Raw genomic sequence first — 16,805 nt, forward strand, 5'->3', positions numbered from 1 at the left:
AATTGAACAGGTGTTCCTAATAATCCTTTAGGTGAGTGTAGTTTTTTGCACAAGGCAGCATTTAAGGGATAATGTATTGTATTCATTCACGGTAAACTTATTTTCTTACCACAGAAATAATTTCAGGGATATGAAATATTAAATTGTGATTTTCGAAAATGAAACTTGTTCAAATGTTTTCAGTGTGTGTGTATCAGTTCTTTTTGAACATTTCCATCTCATTTCAACAAAACCATGATAATATTGATAACCGTGATAAATTGGTCCCTATATATTACATTTTCATACCGTCCCATCCCTAGTGTGTGAGTTTCAAGTGTTTCAGTAATGAGTATTTTGATAGAAAAGCTGGTTGGTTAATACATATACCAAGGTCTACACACAATAACCATATTTGGCTGCAAAAAGCATCTCTACTGAAGGCCATTCAATGGCTGTGTATTCAGATGGGATAAAACGTCTATAAAAGCAACACAGCAATCGCAATGTTTATTGCGCAGTTCTCTTGAATCCGGTCAATTGTGACAAAGGATAATGTACTGTACACAGTTATTATAGCAAAATAAATCCTGACATTGACAGCTCTCTCAAGTTACCAAAGATCTTATTCAACACTATCTGTGAATAATCTCTCTCTCTGTCAGTCATTTTCAGTTTTAAAAAATGTTCAAACCAAAAATAATGCAAAATCCCTAGCAAATCCCCTCTCTTTCCGATTATGCCAATATGTCAGTCTCTCATTCCATGTTTTTGCCCTTCTTCCGGCTTTGTGATTCTTCTCCAATCCTGCACATTTCTATCTCTGCCCTTCTTTTCCTCGCTTTCCGCTCCGTTCGAAAACTCATAATTCCCCCTCCTACCGCCAGCTTTTCTTCACTAATCTCATTCCCTCTCCCTCTTTCACACCTACACACGCTCCCCTGCCTCCTCTTCTACATTAAACCCAGTCTTTCTTCTTCATCTTTCCCTCTCTTTTCTCCTCTTCAGTCCCTTTAACCCTCATGCTAAGATGCCTTTACTCTTTAAGAGCCATCATTTACTGCTTTTCTTTCTACTTTCTCTTCAAGGCACATAACCGTCTCCTCTCCCTGTGTCTCCCGCTACTTTACATTTTCTTAACTTTTTCCCCTTTATCTCCCTGCCATGGATTCCTCATCATTTCTCTGGTCTCTCGCTCGCTCCGTGCTATCTCTCCAGTGAGGGCCCTGTTTATTTCCATCTCTCTCTCCTTCAGAAATGTGATTTGTTCTGCAGCTCAGGCCCACGGTATAATCATCCCCTTTTGTCCGAGGAAGGGAGAGGGAGCAGGAAATAGGAGCTAAAGTGAAAGGGACATGCAAGAAAAGCCAAGAGTGGGGAAAATGGGCCGAACATCCATCACTTGCGTCTTTGTTGCACTTCTGTAATTAGATCCAACTGATGCTGATATTTTTCCATTATTTTCCTTCTTACAGGGATACGGGTGTGGGGGGCATTCGATGTTGTATTGGTAATTTATTGGCAATGTACTGTTGAAGTTCCGCTCGCCCAACCTAAATGTTAACTATATAAAACACTTTGAACAAACCCCCCCCCAAAAAAACACGTCTTGGGCATTTGTTTGTGAAATTACTTGTCATGTCTTATTGATGTACCTTCTGATAATGATCAGAGCGGCCCATTGTTGCTATGGTAACATGTTCAGGCAATTCTGTTATGCTACAGTATAATACGTGTATTTAACTGGAAGTCAAATTGCATACTCTGAGTAAACTGTCAAGTTTTTTTAATAGTAAAAAGCACTTTTAAACCTCCCACATGCACACAACATTTAATTTGACTTACTTTAGGGGGTTCAAACCATAATTGGGGAGACATTAAACACTCTCCCTTCACCCGCCCACCCATAATTCACATCCCACTTTTTTCTGTCTCTTATCTGTAGCTCTATGTTAAATCTGTACCAAACAGCCATTTGCTTCAGCATTTCATTTCCTATTTATGCAGTTTTTTTCTTTCATTCTCAGTTGCTGATGCATCTGGTCCTCATCTGTGATTTCTGCCTGCTGTTCTGCTTATCTCTTCCCCGCACTAAAACTGCTGCACTCTCTCTTTCTTTTGACCTTCATGTTTTATGCTCGCCTGTCCTATCACCATATTTCAGTCATATCCTCTCCTCACTCCATTTCATCCCTCGCTTACTCGCTCCATCCCTTCATTCCTCTACATTCTCTCGCTCTATCAGGTTATACTGTCCCTGATATCTGCGGTTTCTTTATGTGCGTGTGTGCGTTCAGCGGTTTCGGGGCAATGCGGAGAGACCCATTGTGTTCCTGACATGCTGTATGAGTTGTATCGAAGCGCTGCAGAGACATTTACAGTCAGGCATAACAAAGGGGGCTTACGGGAAATTTACAGGGCAATTACACCAGGCAAGCCTGCGAGAGTTAGCCCAAGGCCAGCACAGAAATCCAGACTGCACATATACACTCATCTGGCTAAACTGGCTCCCATTCCCACCAGCATCTCGCATTTAAACTGCAAAGAAAAATGCTTTATTGGCGAGAATTACATAGGAGCCAATGCTGCCAAAGCTAGAGAGACCGTTCTTTATCTTTATCCACCCCTCTCTCGTGCCCGCACACGGTCACTGGTGCAGAGAATGACCTTTTGTTGAAATGAATATACTGTACACTGGGGTCCAAAAGTCGGAGGCTACATTTTTTAGTAATTTATAGTTTTTTATTTCCATTATCAGCATAACAATTTGAATGAAACGCGAGTTTAATCATTTTGTAGTGTTTGGCGTGTTGCTCAAATAACAGCATGTACTCGTGTTGGCATGGATTCAATTTGCTAAACCTGATGATCCGTGTTATCCCAGCATGACTTCCATGTTCCAATGAGCATCTTGCGCACTTTAATATGAGCAAGGAAATCTGACCTTTTAATGAATTACTTAGGGGTGGTTTCCCAGACAGAGATTAGCTGAGCCAGGATAGGCCTTAGTTTAATTAGGAAATATAACTAGTTTGAACAAACATGCCTTACTAAACAAATTACTTGTGTGCATTTTTGAGGCAAATAATAGGGCACTGATGTATTTTAAGATATGTTAGTTGTTTTCAGTTTGGAGAGCTTTTAAATTTATTTTAGTCTAGGACTAGTCTAATCCCTGTCCCGGAAACCGCTCCTTAAAGGATTAGTCCATTTTCTTAAAATAAAATCCAGATAATTTACTCACCACCATGTCATCCAAAATGTTGATGTCTTTCTTTGTTCAGTCGAGAAGTAATAATGTTTTTTGAGGAAAACATTCCAGGATTTTTCTCATTTTAATGGACTTTAATGGAACCCAACACTTTACAGTTTTAATGCAGTTTAAAATTGCAGTTTCAAAGGACTCTAAACGATCCCAAACGAGGCATAAGGGTCTTTTCTAGTGAAACGATTGTCATTTTTGGCAAGAAAAATAAAAAATATGCACTTTTAAACCACAACTTCTCATCTTACTCCGGCTAATTCCTCAGCTAATTGCATAATGACATCGAAAGGTCACATGCTACATATATGAAACGCACATTTACGGACCATTTTAAACAATAAACTGACAAAAAGACATTAATTAGTATCATTTGACATACAACAACGGCGAAACGGTCCTCTTTCTAAACACTTGTAAACACTGGGGCGTAGTATCGATGCGTCATCCGTGACCTCTTGACGTGATGACGTATTACGTGAGGTCGCGCTGGCGCGTCACACGACCGGAGGAAGACGAGAAGTTGTGGTTTAAAAGTGCATATTTTTTATTTTTATTGCCAAAAGAGTAATGCCTCGTTTGGGATCGTTTAGAGTCCTTTGAAACTGCATTTTTAAAATGCATTAAAACTGTTAAGTGTTGGGGCCCATTAACGTCCATTAAAATGAGAAAAATAGAATGTTTTCCTCAAAAACATAATTTCTTCTCGGTTGAACAAAGAAAGACATCAACACTCCGGATGACATGGTGGTGAGTAAACCATCTGGATTTTTTTAAGAAAACGGACTAATCCTTTAATGAAATAGTGCCAAATGTTAAATATTTGTTTATAAATAAAAAATGTATGAAATTCTAATGCTTCTTTCCAGGTATACACAGTCTGAGTATTTGAATACCATATTTTCAAACTTTTGGACTCTTTATATTCACTTTTTCACCTGCTGACACCAAGATCCAGCATGCCAAATCCGTTAGTTATTAAAATTCAAAGGAAAACAGCTAGGGCAGTCAAAAGACAACAAGTAAATAAAGTCTGTCATATCATCCTGAGATAGTGAGTCACAGAGAGTGGAACAGCGATGGCCTGGCAGAGTTATTAATGGAAATACTTGGGGAAATATAGCAATTACACCTCAAAATGCCCGATCAAAGTTTTCCTCGAGTGCTTTGAGGTTTCTCTGAATACATGTTCTCTTTAACTCCAAAAATCCCTGAGTGGGTTTGAGGTTATCTTCTATAAAGCTGCTGTCATATCTTCATCCTTCATGCTACCTCTTCTGGGTCCCTACTGAGCTTGTTCTCGTTCGCTTTCTTGCTTCCTTTACACAGCAGTTTCCTTCCTTCCTTTCTACAGTGCACTGCTCGTTTTAATGGTTGTATTAACAATTCCCTTTATATCACCGTCCTGTCCCCTTGGAGTTTTAAGCAAATTCATCTTCTATAAACAAATCTTGGATAATTACAAGGTTTTGCTACGCAGGCTTACCTCTGCCTAGATTTCTGCATAATCTGAAATGCGTTTTTCTAGGTGCATACTGTATTGCTGTGTCTATTGGTGTCCACTAGAGGCACTAGAGGTGCTTGTTTATTATCCATTTTGATGCGAACTGATTCAAGGTTTCAAAGCAGACAATAACGAACATTACGTAAGGAATAATTGACGACTGGCCATTCAATTATTTTCAAATAATCCAAAGGACTAATGTCAATTATTCCGCTTATACCACTGTTACCACAGACATTGCTCTGGTAGTTATTGTAAGACATTTGGCAAGTTAGGTGTGCTTTTATTGAAAAAATAATGCATACACCGTAGAAAATTTCTCACCTCTAAAAAGCATTCAACATCCCAGTGATATATTTGAGTATACTCTTCAGTTCAAGCTTACGTGACTGTGGCAGAGAAACGTCTGATGTCATTGCTGCCAGGATTGATCGTGTTCTGCCAAGGTGAATTTGCGTATGTGTCTGCTTCGTAATTAAAAAAAAAAAACACGTCAAAATGGACAAAAACCAAGCACAATGATATGTACCTAAGGAAATGTAGGGAGAGGTATGGCAAGTATGGCAAGGGGTGGCTGATTTATCGCCTTTGATTCTCATGCTTATCTCATAAGTAAAGCCGGTTTCGTGATTACTAGGAAATCGCCATCACCTTCTTTCAGATGGAGCGGCATTTACTACACAGAGCCATAGTTCACAGAGAAGCTAGGCAAAATCGCATTCATAACCGTGGACAAATCACCTCTGATAATCTATGTGATTTTGCCGAGCTTCTCAGTGAAATGCGGCTCTGTGTAGTAAATCCATCTGAAAGAATGTGATGGCGATTTCCTAATCACGAAACCGGCTTTACTGATAAGATATGCATGAGAATCGCAGGCGATTTATCGCCCACCCCTAGTTGGAAACTTGACTTAATTACATCTCAAACAATATCTCTGAATTATCACATCGAAATTATCCAACCAGTGCCATAGAAGCACCTTTCTCACCCTTTCATAGTATGAAAAACAATTTTTTCACTGCAAAGCACCTGTTGTGCAACAAAATGCAACCATATAGCTAGGCAAAGAACCTTTCAGGAACCTTTTAATAAGAGTGTATACAATATATAAGAAAATGTTGCCTTTGTTGGTCATGTTGTATCTCACGTATGCCTGCTGCTGATACCCCCCTCAGAAATGTAAAAAAATAGGTGCATGACATTCCTGCTTTCTGTCCTTTTTTGTCTTCAGTCCACACTCATTCTCTGATCCCTCAATCATAAATCTGCCAGCTGGCTCGGTTTTCACTTTTCCCTCACTGTATCCTCTTTTCATGCTCGCTCTGTCTCTCCACGCTCACTCACTCCTTCCCATAAATTATCTTTCTCCGAGTGAAAGAGAAGGACAGAGAGATGTTTCTGGAGAGACAATGACTGCTGAAACTAAAGGGAGAGAAGGCTGAAGTTGAGAGGAAAATGAAAAATGGATGTAGCCAAGGTTTTCGTAAGGTTACAGACAGAGAAAGCAAAGATTCATTTCGAGGTGCGTTCAGAAATTGCGCAGATGGAAAAATAGAGGAAGGGGGAAAATAAAAGTGGAAGTGTGACACTCACGGCTGAGGGAGAGCAGAACGAGAGATCGCAGTAGGAGAGAAGGAGTGGAAGAGAGGAGAGATCGCTGGCCCGGTCTCATTGTGTATTGAGGCTCGGCAGCTGATCAATGAAGCCTCTGTGGTCGATGACTGCACAATTCACCACATACACACAAACACACAGTACAGGCTCACACACCAGACAGCTGAAAATGCTGCGAAATTACTACACTAAACATGCAGGGTTAACTAAATCACTTAAGCGGCAATGTTTGAATACTAATATCGCATGCGGTAATATCCAACTGAACGCAGCTAATTGAAACGATCCAATCTCCACGTTTCAAGAGTGAAAAAAAATCTCACGGCAATTTCCACACTTAACTTTCTGATTAATGCAGCCCGACCACTTATTAGCACTCAAAGTACGAACTCAATTGTTATAAACATGAATGAGTAGGCGCTTTTAGATAATAATGCACTTTATATGCAGAAAGCCGTTTATTGTATTCTAAACGCTTGCCAGCTATGAACACTGTCTGAAGCCACAACACACATTTAAATCCCCAAAAAAGCTTTCGGATATGAAATTTTTGTTTATCCAAACCTTCCTTCCACTCGTCTGATTTCTGCGAACTGTATTTGTTTTTTGTGTCTGTGATGAGGCAGATCCCGCTGATTTCACCCCGCTGTAACACACACCTCAGTGCCAGCACGACGCTGTGATACCACAAACATAGTTTGGCTTATGGAAACAACCATAAATCAATACGCTATCAAGTCTGCCAACTGTTTTCATCAGATTCTAAGTGAGTTAAACTGTTTTTAAATTGAGAAAAATCAAAGTACATTCAATCAACTTCAGAAAGCCGAATTAAAGCTTGCACAAACGAACCGATGCCTTTGCAGGTGCCAAACGATGCAGTTCATAATTATTACATGCTTATTACAATGTTATTACATAGTAACAAACCAATAAACAGCTCTACTTCCATCTGGCATTAAAGTTCACATATAGATCACAGAAAATATTAAAAAGTTCCACTTAATGAACCAAAAAAAAAAGTGTATAAACTGCAGCACTCAAGAAAGTCCAGTCTGATCTTTAATGATTAGAGGGCTATGAGCCTTATCGCAGCACCCTGTGCCTCTGTGAAAGTTTCATAAAGCCCAAAACAGCAAATTATGCCCGTCTTCTAAGCACACCATGAAACTGAACCCAATCAGGCATCACACACACACATAGACAGACATCCACTGTGTCACAGCTACACTGTGTAGGGATCACAACCCCAGATCTGTGCCCCAGGTAACTGCGGCGGCCGTCTGATGCAGAATCAATCCTCTCCAAACCATTCACACAATGTCCAAGGTTGGGTCAAAGTTAATCCATCTCTCCTCTCTTATCCTTTTTCTCGCTCTTTGTTGATCTATCCATCCGTGGATGGTCATGAAGTGTTGTGGTTGCCGTTTTCTTTGATTCCAGCGTACTCAGAAGGAGTCCCTTAAACAGATCGATTAATCTAACTCCTCTTAATACTGAATGATTTGGGTGGTGCAACCTAATATATACTCGAGTATGTGTGTGTGTTGTGTGTGTGTATGTGCGCCTGCCAACGCATACTCCACATATCAGTTATTTTTCTAAAGGGCAAAAGAGGGTGTAAGGCTACAATAGGACTCATTCACTAACCAAAACAGTCAGTCAGTCAGAAAATCTCTAATTCATCCTTACTTCTACAGTGGTGTGTTTGGCCAAAGCTCATTAGATTCTTTCTTATCAGCCTTTATATGTCTACCACACAGAGAGTGTTTATGGGTCACGAGGGGCCGTTTTAAATGAATGCGTCTTATTTCACAATGCGCAGTACATTCTGTAATACACTGCTTCACTACGTGCACATGCATGTGTATGAATGCAACGGATTTTGTGTGTATATTACGTATGAACAGTATTTTAAAGGTGTGTGTGCATCTGTGTTCATGTCTGTTAGTGTTTATATCATGTATAGATATTGTGTGTGCATCTCTATGCATTTATATATCAACATTATATACTGAGATTGCATGCATGTGCACAGAAATGATCAAACAAGCAAATTAACATGCAAATTTCTCGCTAATTAACACGTTCGGTCTAGTAGGTCACATGACTTCAGCCGAGATTGCTCTACTTATGGTTGGAGGAGGATGCATTTGCCTGCATTGCAGACATCTAAGATGGTCTGCTTTAATCTGGAGTGTTCACACACAAGCCAAAATTCTTGCAAACCAACCTGAGACTAATCAAGTCGCCCAAAGGCTGACAGAAACTGTAAGCGAGCGTGACATGAGTGTTTCTCCAGCATTTATGATAATCCAAGCAGCATGAATCTGGGAATGGAGATATGCACGCTTTCGTTCCTCAACCGTATCATCTTGGCTATGTGCACTTTCCTTCCATTCACACCGCTGCATCGGACAGAACAAGAAGGCAACCGAAGTGACACGTGTATTTAAAAAAAGACATTTATGTAAGTTAAACATTGACTTACCTCTTACTTGAGTTTCTTCATATTTGGCTACACTTACTGCAAATAAATAAATCATTTTCTTATTTAGTGTTTTGTCTCATAATTAACTCGAGATAAATCTATTTCAGAAGTACTAATGCATTACTCTCAGAGAATATATTTTTTATCATATTTATTTTTTTAGCCACTGGCATAGTGTTCTTTCTGTTTAGCATAATTCTCAATAAATTTGCCAGTGGGGTCAAATAAACAAGCTTAATTCGAGATCTATTCTCTGAACACGAGTCTTAAAATCTGATGCAATTGTGTTATGAATAATTTCAGGCATTTAGATATTTTCATGAAAAACAAGACAAATTACTACCATTTTCTCAATCAGTAACAAGCAGCCCCGCAAACGCAAAGGGCGAGCATTTGGCATGCCCTCAAGCCTCCACTAGCCCAAATTGAGCACGCGCTGCCATGTTTATCTGTCTGACACAATTATCACTTCCCTAATGCACAGATGTTTCTTCATTTAACTTTATCCTTTTGTCCTTATTATGCTCTATTGCCAATAATGCGACTGTGTCCCAGAGTTGCAGCATGACACCGTATCCCCAGCCCACCTTCTCTTTTAACCAAATCCAATTCCTTTTGGCTTTCATCAGTGCCACATCTTAACAAACGCTGCCAAAGGGTCCCGAACTCACAGCTATGTCATAAACTTCAGCTTGATATACTCTCTGACCTATTCTGCTGATATAGTAAACATTAAAGGTCTTTAACGCTTAATCCAGCACCCATAATTTGGTTCATGAAGGCTTGAGGCGGGCATCTGTGGATGCAAGAATCCTGGTGTGTCAGCAGAAAAGGTGGAGGATACTTTTCATGCACTGATCCTGTGTTCTGCTTATCAAAGATTAAATTTGTGCTTTGTCCTTCGGGCTATGTAATAATCCGTGCGGGTAGAGGGAGGGAGCGGTAAATTTACGCCCTTTGGAGAAGGATGGCGTAGAGTAAAAGAGAAAACGTGTGTGTGTGGCCCTGTGTGTGTGCTGAAGACCGTCTTGGCTCTGCTCTCTCTCTTTCCTTCCGAGTCTTGTTGTTTGTTACTGCCAGGCTGTTATGCCAAGCCGGCAGCCATTACTCAGTCAGACAGCTTCCTGCGAGCTATTCTCATTAAAACATCACGCAAACTCTAAACCTATGAGCGCAATTATGGCCCTATACATACAAATGAGCACAAACACGGACGTTTTTGCGACCAAAACATAGGCGAAACAGAAATCCACGTGCTGTTATGGTCTCGGTTGATGGGGCACCGTTAAACACTTAATTTAGAGATGAACTGTCCCCTACCACAGACACATACAAAGCCTGTTTACAACAGCTAAAGTGCTCCCGTAAGGATGAAAACACCCTGTTGCACGCTGTACGAGGCCTTGATTGTGTAGCCCGAGACTTCTGACGAAGTAGGGTCACAGTCTGGTGCTTCAATAATGACGAAGAACCAATAAGAGCAAAGCACTTGGTCTATATGTGGGTGAGAAAGAGCTTAATTTACATCTTCAGAAGGATTGTACTATTAAAATTTTGCTATTAAAGAAACACACCGACTTTTTGTGACTTTAGCTTATTCATCGTATCCCCCACAGTTAGATAAGTCCAAACATAACTTTTTCATTTATGTGCATGCCGTAACTCTGTCTGACGCACCCACCGATAGCCTAGCTTAGCACAAAGACTAAAAGTAAATGGCTCCAGCTAGCATACTGCTCCCAATAACTGACAAAATAATGCCAACTTTTTTCTTTTTATATGTTGTGATTTGTATACCCAGGGCTCCAGACTAACTTTTTTCACTAGGAGCAAAGTGGCCTCCAAGTGAAAATTTTAGGGGCGCAACCAGAAATCCATAAATCGCAGCAAACTAGCCAATGCTTGTCAGTAGCCTACTGGTTATCGCGTCACCACACGTACAATTACACATCTATTCATGAATATCAGCTGACGTCACTCACATTTCAAACTTGTCTTCCGCCATTTTGAGTACCTGAAGTGGTCGCAAAAGAACTAGAAGCTATGCCTTCAATGTTAAAAGCATCAAAATAGCTATTTTTATAACACTAAGAAGGCATGACACAACATGATACTTTGCTCGAAGTATAACCTGTATCTCTACGCGTTAACTTGAGTATTGATTTTTTTTGAGTAGCATTTCTTTTCATGACAGTCGAGTTGTTAAATGTTGTCTTCGTAGCTGTTTCCCATATCTGTAAGAATCATAGACAGTAAAAGATAAGGGGCCCTATTTTAACGATTTGAAACGCAAGTGCGAAGCGCAAAGCGCAAGTGACTTTGTGGGCGGATCTTGGGCACTGTTGCTATTTTCCCGGCGGGAGAAATAACTCTTGCGCCAGGCGCAAATCAATAAGGGGTTGGTCTGAAGTAGGTTCATTATTCATAGGTGTGGTTTGGGCGTAACGTCAAATAAACCAATCAGAACGCTATCCAACATTCCATTTAAACGCAAGTGCGCAAGTTCCATGGCGGGTTGCCATTATTATGACGGATTTACCAGGTGCACGCCAGGAGCGGTTCACAGCTGAGGAGACCCACGTTCTTGTAAGAGCAGTCAAAGACAGAGAAGTTGTTTTGTATGGGGATGGAAGAAACCCGCCCAAATCAGCGTAGGTTAAACAGGCGTGAGAGGAAAAAGCCACAATTGTCTCATCAGCTGGCATCCCCATCGTAGCGCCAAGCGCTACAATGATGTCAGGAGACGGGGGAATCCCAAGCTTGCCAGCCTAAATCGGGCACGCCGTGTAATGGGAGGTGGATCTGCCTCTACACATGACCTGATGCCAGCATAGGACATCGCTGCATCCACCCTCACCGCTGAAAGGATTTGGGGGCTTTGAAATGAAATCGGACCCAAGAAACGCAAGCAAGGTCCAACCCCAAAGTACACTTAAAGATCAAGTTCATATACATTAAGGTTTCTTATGAAAACATTTTAATTATTATTTACATAAAATAAACGTAATACAGCCGCACAACAAACTTATGAAAATATTTTAATCGTTATTTGCATGAGAATTTTTTAACGCAGCCACACAATAAATAAAAACTATCACCACAATGCTCACCACAATGATTTCCCTTATCTCATGTGTTAATATTTTTTATTGTAACAATTTATGATTTGCAAAAATAACTGTTGCATCTGTGTAGATTAGATAAGCACAGTGTGTGCGCATTGTGCACGCTATACATTATGGTCAAGCATGCGCCCTTAAAATAGCATAATGAACCACGCGCAACGCGTCACTGACTTTAGACAAGTTTTTTTTTTGGTCAGTGGCGCAATTGTTTTTTGAAACTGCAAAATAGCATCAGGGAGGGATGGTTTGCGCCGGAACACGCCTCCTTTTTTGCGCTGAACCGCCCAAGGAAGCGCAAGTTCATTCCCTAGTTTGCCGAAGTGCGTCTGTGAAGGGAAAAACCCGCTGTGCGCCGGTGCAAAACACGAATGATACATGCGTCACTGACAAAGTCAATTGTGCTGGGTGCAAGATAGGACCCCAGAAATCCGTAAATCGCAGCAAGCTAGCCAATGCTTGTCAGTAGCCTACTGGTACATGGTAGGTACTCAAGATGGTGGCAAGCAACTGTACTGAGGTAAAAGTCACATGACTGATATTCATCAATACAAATCACAATATATAAAAAAGATGCAACCGTCTATACAAATCACAACATATAAATAGGAAAATGTTGGCGTTATTTTGTCACTTGTTATGAGCAGTATGCTAGCTGGAGCCATTTACTTCCAGTCTTTGTGCTTAGCTAGGCTAGCGGTGGGTGCATCCGACAGAGTTACGAGACGTAAAGAGATCAAAAGGGTATGGACTTATCTAACTCTGGGGGATACGGTGAATAAGCTAAAATCCCAAAAGGTCAGCGTGTTCCTTTAAGAATGGGCAGTCAATAAATTTCCTCTCTTGTCCAAAAACAACAGAGTTCAAACTCTTTTTAGTCTTAATTTTCCTGGAGAAACACAGCTGACATCAGTGTTGGGGCCTGGGTTTGTGATCCAACAATTGGCATGATTGATGATCTAAACCGCACGGTCAGTGCTGTCAAACGTGACCAAGGTCTATCTGAGACATAAAGTACATAGTACAATCTTATGGGCTTTTAGCAAAGATCTCAACGGGTTCACATCGTACAATCTGACACAAGCTTCCAAACAAACCTAGAACGTATCTGGTCAACAGGAAATGTGATATCAGAGGCTCTGAGAGCGCTGTTGTATATTGCTTCCTACAAGGATCAGAGCCTTTTGTGCAGAGCTCTATGTTGTTTATTAAAGGAACAGGAGACAGGGAACATGATCGGCATGCTCTTTTTTAAATCTCCCCTCCTGTCCCCATTCTGCCAGTTATCTCCTAGCACACAAAGGAACTGTTTCTTTCCATATGATAACATAATCTTCCCTTTCTGAATAGTGCCCTTTAGTAGCTCTTTATCAACACGGTTTCCCTCTCCCGAGCTGTCGTTTTCTGTCACTTTCTTCTAAACAACTCCCTCTTTTTTTCTGCCAGTGACCTTACAGTGTGGCTTTGAACCTTTGCTCCTTCTTCATCCCTCTCCATCATTCTCTCATTTTCTCTTCCTCTCCCTCTCTCAAGAGGAAAATCACACACTCATCAGTTTTCCCTCGCTCGGCTCTGTCGAGCAAAGTCACAAGGAGAATATTAATGGACTTCAGCGACCAATTAACACCTAACTCACATAACAACCTTTTATACAAGCCAGTAGGCTGGGAAAATAAGGAGAGAGGGCAGGGGAGGGAGAGGGTGGATAGAGTGATAGACGCATTGAATGCTGGTTAATGTGACATTTACACATCGATGATGAAAATGACAGCGGTGTCTGGGAAAGAATGGTGAGAGACAGAGCGCGTGATGGTGTTAAAAAGACTTTGAGGAGGGGTGATGAGTTTGGACACGGCGTGATGAGGAATCATGGGATGTTACTGTAGTCACAATTAATCAAGAGTTGTGCTTCCTGACCTATCCTGTTGAGAGTATTAAAGTGATTACAAAGGAGTTCATTATTCAACACACATAATTAAATTCCAATCCCTATTAAATTCTCAAGAAAAATAATTGAAAGGGAGCTTATTGCTGTTGTGACTGCACTATAAATTTAAAATGTGTGATATATTCAGTTATACAGTCATATGTTAAAGGAAAGGCATCATCGAAATTCCTTGGGAGGGTATTTTGGTAATATTTACTACATGATTCTTTGAATACTTGATTTTGATTGGTCAATCTTGTGATAACGGACACATGCGACTCTTAAAGGGAAAGTTCATCCAATAATGAAAACTCAGCCTCGTGTTGTTCTGAACTTGTATCAGTTTTTTTTTCTGTAAATATTTTGATACATAACAGTAACCACACAGTTTTTTTGTGATTGTTGTGGGCAAAAATCCTTGATCTTGTGGCACGTTTTTATAAAAAAATGCTATGGAATATGAGGGATATTTATGCAATTTTATGCGATGAAATTGTGGGAACTTGCAAAAACTGTTTGCAGTTTTTCATTGATATTCACGTAATTACATCACTTCCTAACATTTCCAAGACAACAGGGGACACGGCCAGGGGTGCTGTAAAGGGGGGGTAAACAATGACGATTCTCGGGCCCACGAGTAAGAGGGGGCCCAGAGAAGCCCCCAAAATTGTGGTGCTAAAAATATTTAATAGTAAAAATTATTAACTTTAAATTATTCTATTTGCTGGTTCCTGGTATCAAAAAATGTATTTGTTTAGGAAACACAAACGTCTGTGGGCCCCTTTCCCCCCTCTCAATTGTCATAAAATGTTTCAGTCCGCCCAAACTGTATAATCCAGGCAACACAGCTTGACTTCACTTATAGTGCCGGCGTAATATGAACTTGACTGACAAGGAAGTGAAAATGCCTAAAAAATCTGGAAGTCAAAAACGGAAAGAGAAAAAAATAAGAAGTGAAAGAGGCAAAGGGTCGACATTGTTACCAAGGTGGGTTTGTAAGTAGGCCTAAATTGTTAGTGGACCGCCCGTCCGTGACAATGTTCGTAGCCTACGGCACTTTTCTGTGCTAACGCACACACTTTGTACACGAGGCCCCAGGTCTCTACAGTAGCATTTTCCAACAAGTAAGCACGTTTATTTATGCACGTGATTTATTTAGACAAAGTTATTGACTATGCAAATTTCAAACGGTCAAAATGACGCCTTGTTTGTTCTAGTGTTAAAGATAATTACCACACTACAAAAAATGATTTTCAAGAAAATGTTCTTAGTATTTTTGTCTTGTTTTCGGTAAAAATATCAAAAATTTCTTAAAGATGCTTTTTCATGATGAGCAAAACAACCCAAGAAAATAAGTCTAGGTTTTTAGCAAAAAAATCTTGAAAATAAACACTAAATTTTCTTAAACACTAAATTCAAGAAAAATTAGCTTACCCCATTGGCAGACTTTTTTGCTTGTTTTATGCACAAAATCCCTTAAATGTAATATTTTTGGTCTAAAAACTAGACTTACTTTCTTGGGTCATTTTGCTCATCAAGAAAAAGCATCTTAATTTAAGAATTTTTAGATATTTTTACTGAAAACAAGAAAAAAAATGCTACAATTTTTTTTCTTGAAAATCATTTTTTGCAATGCATATGTTTAAATGTTGCGGTTAAAATGACTACTGGTGGCCGCTCTAATGTTAAAAGTGCATGATAAGGGAACTCAATTTTCTCCCCATGTTAGGTCAAAACGCTGGAAAAAATTACAATACACAGTTTTAGTTAAACACTGCAAAAAATGACTTTCTTACTTAGTATTTTTGTCTTGATTTCAGTAGAAATATCAAAAAATTCTTAAATTAAGTTGCTTTTTCTTGATGAGCAAAATGACCTTAGTAAATGAGTCTAGTTTTAAGACAAATTAATATACAATTTAAGTGAAATCGTCCTTAAAACGAGCAAAATTATCTGCCAATGGGGTGAGAAAAAAATTGTGAAATAAGATTTATTTTTTCTTAAACACTTAATTCAAGAAAAATGTTCTCACCCCATTGGTAGTCAAAATACCATAAAAGCGCATGATTTTATGTAAATTAATATGAAAAAAGTCTCAGCTGTGTTGGGGGCCCTGTCAAGATTCTTTTCATGGGGCCCAAAATCCTTAGCAGCGCCACACGGCTACGCATGTGTGAAGTAAATGCAACATTTTTCAACCTTCTGCTAAGATACATTTGACTTTTTGCTAAAAAAAATGTGAAATCATGCAAGCCCTGAATATTTTGCGAGCAGAAATCTGCAATTTATGCAGCAAAAGAGCGGCCCTCGCATAAATATGCGGATTTTGGTTGATTATGCATTGAATCATGCGATCGCATAATCACGTTTTTCTGGAGGGACTGAAATACCAGCTGTGTGTTGACCATCATTAATCAAAATATTTTCATATTTTACAAATGATTAAAGTCAAAATGTAAAAATGAAGATCCACGTTCGTTTTGCATGCTGTCGTTCATCCAATTAATTTTTCATGCACTTAGAGGACTTTGCTGAAAAACTGATGTTTAGCGGATTCTGACCACAAACCAGTATTTCTGAATAGCCTGTGGCCAGGATTAAGCAGATTTGAAGCGAAGGTATTTGATAAACCTATAAGACTTCCCTACAGCATTCTGTTAACAGGGTTCCCACACCTTTTCACTTCAAATTCAAGGACCTTTCAAGGACTTTCCAGGTGCAATACCCTCAAATTCAAGGACTAAATGTGGGGACACATTTCAAGTGAGAGCAAGGTTACATCGTGTTACCTCGTGTTAAAATAAATTCCCTTTCGAGGGAACTCGCGCTGCATCACTGCGGTGACACTTTGGGGATGCCTCCATTGGTAAGCGCGTCTGAATGTATATATTAAATTCAACAAA

The 16,805-nt window shown here is 39.8% G+C and overlaps 1 protein-coding gene across 3 annotated transcripts in view; it reads right to left on the reverse strand.

The window, feature by feature from the left end:
* The window catches only part of LOC129447984 (cell adhesion molecule 4), a 152,459-nt gene that overhangs the window by 41,176 nt on the left and 94,478 nt on the right, over window positions 1-16,805 (reverse strand). The window contains exon 1 of one of the 3 annotated variants that reach the window (XM_055209985.2): window positions 6,342-7,841. The exons of 1 other annotated variant lie outside the window; for it this stretch is intronic. In XM_055209985.2, the coding sequence (XP_055065960.2) occupies window positions 6,342-6,420 (79 nt within the window). In that variant the 5' untranslated portion in view covers window positions 6,421-7,841. Of the gene's footprint in view, window positions 1-6,341; window positions 7,842-16,805 lie in introns of those variants that run through there. One more of the 3 variants, XM_055209987.2, reaches the window with a different exon arrangement.

This window comes from Misgurnus anguillicaudatus, chromosome 10, assembly GCF_027580225.2.
Source record: "Misgurnus anguillicaudatus chromosome 10, ASM2758022v2, whole genome shotgun sequence".
NCBI lineage: Eukaryota > Metazoa > Chordata > Actinopteri > Cypriniformes > Cobitidae > Misgurnus > Misgurnus anguillicaudatus.